The 5,180-nt window shown below is 27.3% G+C and overlaps 1 protein-coding gene across 1 annotated transcript in view; it reads left to right on the forward strand.

The window, feature by feature from the left end:
• The window catches only part of LOC100575377 (kelch-like protein 3), a 5,724-nt gene extending 2,232 nt beyond the window's left edge, over positions 1 to 3,492 (forward strand). The window contains exons 2-8 of the mRNA XM_029485423.1: positions 1,241 to 1,279; positions 1,358 to 1,454; positions 2,401 to 2,554; positions 2,628 to 2,740; positions 2,801 to 3,093; positions 3,155 to 3,295; positions 3,358 to 3,492. Coding sequence (XP_029341283.1) covers positions 1,241 to 1,279; positions 1,358 to 1,454; positions 2,401 to 2,554; positions 2,628 to 2,740; positions 2,801 to 3,076 — 679 coding nt within the window. The 3' untranslated portion in view covers positions 3,077 to 3,093; positions 3,155 to 3,295; positions 3,358 to 3,492. The remainder of the gene's footprint in view (positions 1 to 1,240; positions 1,280 to 1,357; positions 1,455 to 2,400; positions 2,555 to 2,627; positions 2,741 to 2,800; positions 3,094 to 3,154; positions 3,296 to 3,357) is intronic.
• Positions 3,493 to 5,180: the final 1,688 nt, after the last annotated feature.

Consider the following 5,180-nt stretch of genomic DNA (forward strand, 5'->3'; position numbering starts at 1 on the left):
AAAACAACATTTATTTCCTAAAAAAAAAAAAATATCAAATTATTTATTTTTAAGTACATAGCTCATTAATTTTGAAGTTTTTTCATCAAAGATTAAAATGTATTATAGTTGATTAGTACCCATGAATAGTTTTTTGATGTTATTGTCAAAATAATTTAAATTGCAGATGTAAAACCACAAAAAAAAAAAACTATTATGTACACTTACGTCTTGCGTAGTGTGGTAACTCTGTTTAACTCATTTTGTTTTTGAAAGTGATGCCATGATGGTAATTAATTTCTTAGATATGTATAACAATTTAATTTGTGGAACATTTCTTCAGGAACCACGTGGAAATTATTTTGAAAATATTCTGTCGTTAAGCCACATATGGATGTGGACATGATACCTTATTCTGTATGTGACCGATTTTAACATTTGTGTCACTCTTGCATTGTGCGATACTGTTCAACTTGATTTTGTTTTGGTGAGCAATACATAAATAATCCGATGACAAATTAAATTTGTCATGAAAAATCCATAATGCATTCACAGTTTCAAGCACTCTAGTGTTTAGACACATGAAACAAATCCTCAAATTTGATGGACGTTAAAATGATGAATTGTGAATCGGTGTAGTACATTGATAACACAATAACGATAATTTTTGAATAATAATAACAAGCTTACTAAAATAATAACAGTTGTTAATAATATAATAATTAATTTATTAGAACTCAAATGATTCAACAATACTGATTGCTAATACTGACGAAAAAATAATAAAATGTTTATAACTTTATGTCTTTATAAGCCATTTTGTGATTTGTTGTGAATAATATTAGTACATAATATGATAACTGAAAACATATGAAAACGCTTAGAAAAATAAATCGATAATAGTCATTAATATACTATAACAGTGATGACTGATGATTGTTGATTATTTTATTATGATAATAATATGATAAAGGAAAAAATTGTTCATATTTCCAAAAACTAAATAAACTGTAGAAAATTAACGGCAACACTTTTATAAATATTTGAACCATCAAAATTTTTCTAAAAATTGGGTTTATAAATTGGCTATTTTGAATTTTTCAAATACATTTTTTATCAAATTTTAAATTTTTTATTTTCAGAAATGAAAAAGTAAAAATTTTTTTTTTATATAAGACATGTAGCGCAAGCGTCTACAAATAAAACAAAAAAATTAAATTAAAAAAATATTGAATACCAAAAAAGTTATTCCATATGTCAGTACTGTTTGTTACACCCTGTATATTAAACTACATTTTTTGTATGATAAACATAATTTAATTCTCAATATAAAGAGTAAGTAGGTAATTTATTAAAAAATAATGATTATTCTTTCCAGAGGAGTGGCTAAAGGCGAAGATTTTCTATCCTTATCTTATGAAGATTTGGTGAAGCTTATTTCCTCTAATGACCTTGCTGTTCCATTTGAAGAAAAAGTAAGCGAACTACAAATTATAATTTTTCAATATTTTGTATAGAAAATTAACTTTAAAAGGTAGCACTTGAGTATCACTCTGCTGTACAGTACAGTTGGTGTCTAGACTCTACACTGTATCAGATGTATTATATTTGAATTCAATGATTTAAAATCATTGTAAACGAAAAAAGATTCTGAGCAGATACGATTTAATAATATTACAAGAAGTATATTTCATTTTATGTTAATAAACTAATTTATTTTACTATTAAACATTATAATACTGTATTTCTTGGCCAGTTTTAATTATTTTTCCAAAAAAGATGCATTTGAAAAGATCATTGTGTGAATAACAATATTCTTTAAAAATGTCAAGTACCTACAAATAATAATTTTAAATTAAATAACTAAAATAAATAAAGCATGATGAACAAATGTAAAGAATTTTATTGACTGTTATTGAAAATAAACTAAAAAAATGTCTAATTTCAAATGTCAATAAACATATCTAAACGAGACAAAACATTTTTAAAGTGTTATCGTGTGTAGAAAATTATATAAATGAAGTATGATGTATCAATTATATAATAAAATAATTGGTTTAAATCCATTTTACCATCTTGATGATAATGAATTTTTGCTGTCGGCTCAGACTGTAACTTAGTGGCTATAAGTTGCACCTCCACGGACTACAGGTTAATCAATAGGCCCAAAAAATGTTGCAATGTGAACCTTATACTGCACATCTATATTGTGTTTTGTGTGTCTTTAAAAATAACAAATAATATATATTTAACACCATAAAAATATAATAGTTAATATTCCTTTGCTTGCTATGATAAGTAGAAAAACATGATCTTGATGATCTATTATATTTTTTGGGATCTTGTGATAATTATACACTATTGGATTGTTTAACAAATTATTGTTATATTTTAATCTAGTTTTAATATTTGTTATTGTAGGTATTTGAATGTGTTATCAAATGGGTAAAGCATGATTTGGATCGTAGAAATGATTTTTTGCCAAAATTATTGGAACATGTACGTTTGCCATTATTAAAGCCTGATGTATTATTTAATATATCTGGAGAACCTCTTCTAAGCAATAGTTCTAAATGTATGTTATTTACATAAATATGCCATCATTATGGATCTATATATTTTATGAATTATTATTATAATTTTTTTAGGTTACAATTATATAATCGAAGCATTACATTTTAATCATCAAAAATCAGTTCAGCATTTGACCATTCCAAAAACAATTAGGTTTAAACCTAGACAGTTTGATGGTTTTCAAAAAGTATGATTCCATATTGATTATTTCATCTACACAATAATTTTATGCGTTTAATTTTCTAAGGTAATTTTAATGTTCAATAAGTCAAATACATCGCCAAAGTGTTATACAGAATGGTATGATCCAGCAACCAAACTACGTGAGAATGCACCAGGGATAAATGATTGTCGTGAGATGGCTGGTTTTGGTGTCATAAATGATCAATTTGTGTTTGCTGTGGGAGGTGTAAATGGATCGAGTTCTAAATCTGTTAGTATGCTTGACGTATCTTCACAATCACCATTATGGGTTTCAATGGCTGAAATGTTAGTTGAAATCGACTGGGAGTTGGAATATTAGGTGATTCCGTATATGCTGTAAGTTAAATCAATATTTTACTTATTTTATATTAAAAATGTATATTATTTGTAATTCTAGGTTGGCGGATTTGATGGCAATAGTGTTTTAAATAGTGTAGAGGTATTTGATGTCAGTAATCAAAAATGGAGAATGGTAACCAGTATGTCTACTAATAGAAGTGATATGGGCGTTGGTGTACTCAATAATCGTTTATACGCTGTGAATAATATTATTTATTTATTTATAATTTGTATTACATTTAATTAAATGAAATTGTTTAGGTTGGAGGTTGTGATAGTAAATTTTGTTTGAAATCTGTGGAATATTATGATCCTGCACTTGACACATGGACACCAGTTGCAGACATGTCTGTATGTCGGCATGGTGTTGGCATAGGGGTCTTGGACGGAATTATGTATGCTATTGGTGGTTATAATGGAAAGTATCTTAAAAGTGGTGAGGCTTACAGACCAAGAGACGGAGTTTGGTCGTCTGTAGCTGATATGGAAATATGCCGACATTGTCCTGGTAACTTCATCAGTTATATTTTTTACAACAATCTTTGTAAAAATGAATTAAAATTAAATTACATTATCTTATAGGAGTAGCCGTATTTGATGGGTTATTGTATGTTTTTGGCGGAGAAGAAAACTCATCTATTGTTGATTCTGTAGAAATTTACAACCCCAAGACCAATACTTGGACCACGGAGAGATTGTCAAGAAATGGTGTACTAATTTATGGTGGAGTAGTCGTTGATAGACCACATCATTATCATTAATCAGCTTACAGAAGTACTCATTGTTAGTAGTAATATGAACATATTTTTGTATAAATTATGATAACACATGTATTGTTCTATACATTTTTGTTTTTTTGAATATTTGGAGAGAATGTTTTTTTTATAATTTGTATTGACTATTTTCAAATAAAATAAATAATCTATAAAGTTATTTATATTACAGTACATCATTAAAATCTTATCTATAATTTATTTACTACTAAATTATATCCTTTAGAGTTTGTGTGGAATGATACATTTTCGATTTTTCAATGATATCTTTCTTTTAGTGTGTGTATAGTGTTTACACATTCAAAAGGTACTTGATATTTTTACCAAACGTTTATTTTATCATTTTATATACAGGGTGATCCATTTAAGTGGGTACACTAATTATTTCGAAAAGTATAAACTTTTTTTGATTTTTTTTTTTAAAACTTAGATTTATGCTTTTCTAAAACTATACTATTTTAATATTTTCAGCCTTGGTGAAAATATTATTGGTGAAACCACTATCAACTTTTGATTTTCAAATGGTAACATATAATAAAAAGATCATGAAATAATAAAACCATTTTTTTATGAATTTACGCATTAACATTTTTATTTTTTGTTGATTGGTTTGCGAGATACAGCTCTTCAATGTATTGGTGGTTGAATGAGGTATACTCCGTACCGCCAGTGGTTGATTTGGAGGGGGACGCAGGGGTACTGTGTCCCCCTTCTTTAAATTTCTTTTAGTGAACCGCTTCTATATGTTTGAAACGGAACGCTGGGAACAGTGGCGTGACAAATTAAAAATTTTCCAGAGCCAAGTTACAAATATCCCAAGTATTAATGCATACTAATGTATTAATATAATATAACTAATTATATTTCAGATTACTATTAACTATACCTATTGAGTATATAATATTACATTTACTTGGGGACCCACCGGCTACCACCAGAGGGGTGCCTCTATTTAAGAAAAATCTCAGAGGCAATTGCCTCTGAAATTACCGTTCACCATGCCACTGGCTGGGAACCCAACATAAGCTAGTGAATTTGTAAATCGTGATTTTCTGATGCCAAATTTACTTAATAAGTACACAATATTTTATATTGTTATTATTAGGGTTCGGGACTTCTTGCACTTAAAATTATCGACATATGCATGCAAATATGCAGTCAAAATCGTCAAAATATGCTTTAAAATATGCAGCTACATTTTTATAAAATTTTTTAAAAAATGCTTAAAATATATTATTAATAAATTATTATTATAGACAAAAAAAAATCTAAAAATTAGGTAGGTACTTAATATAATAAAAATAATTTTTA

The sequence above is a fragment of the Acyrthosiphon pisum genome, chromosome X, assembly GCF_005508785.2.
Source record: "Acyrthosiphon pisum isolate AL4f chromosome X, pea_aphid_22Mar2018_4r6ur, whole genome shotgun sequence".
NCBI classification, from domain to species: domain Eukaryota; kingdom Metazoa; phylum Arthropoda; class Insecta; order Hemiptera; family Aphididae; genus Acyrthosiphon; species Acyrthosiphon pisum.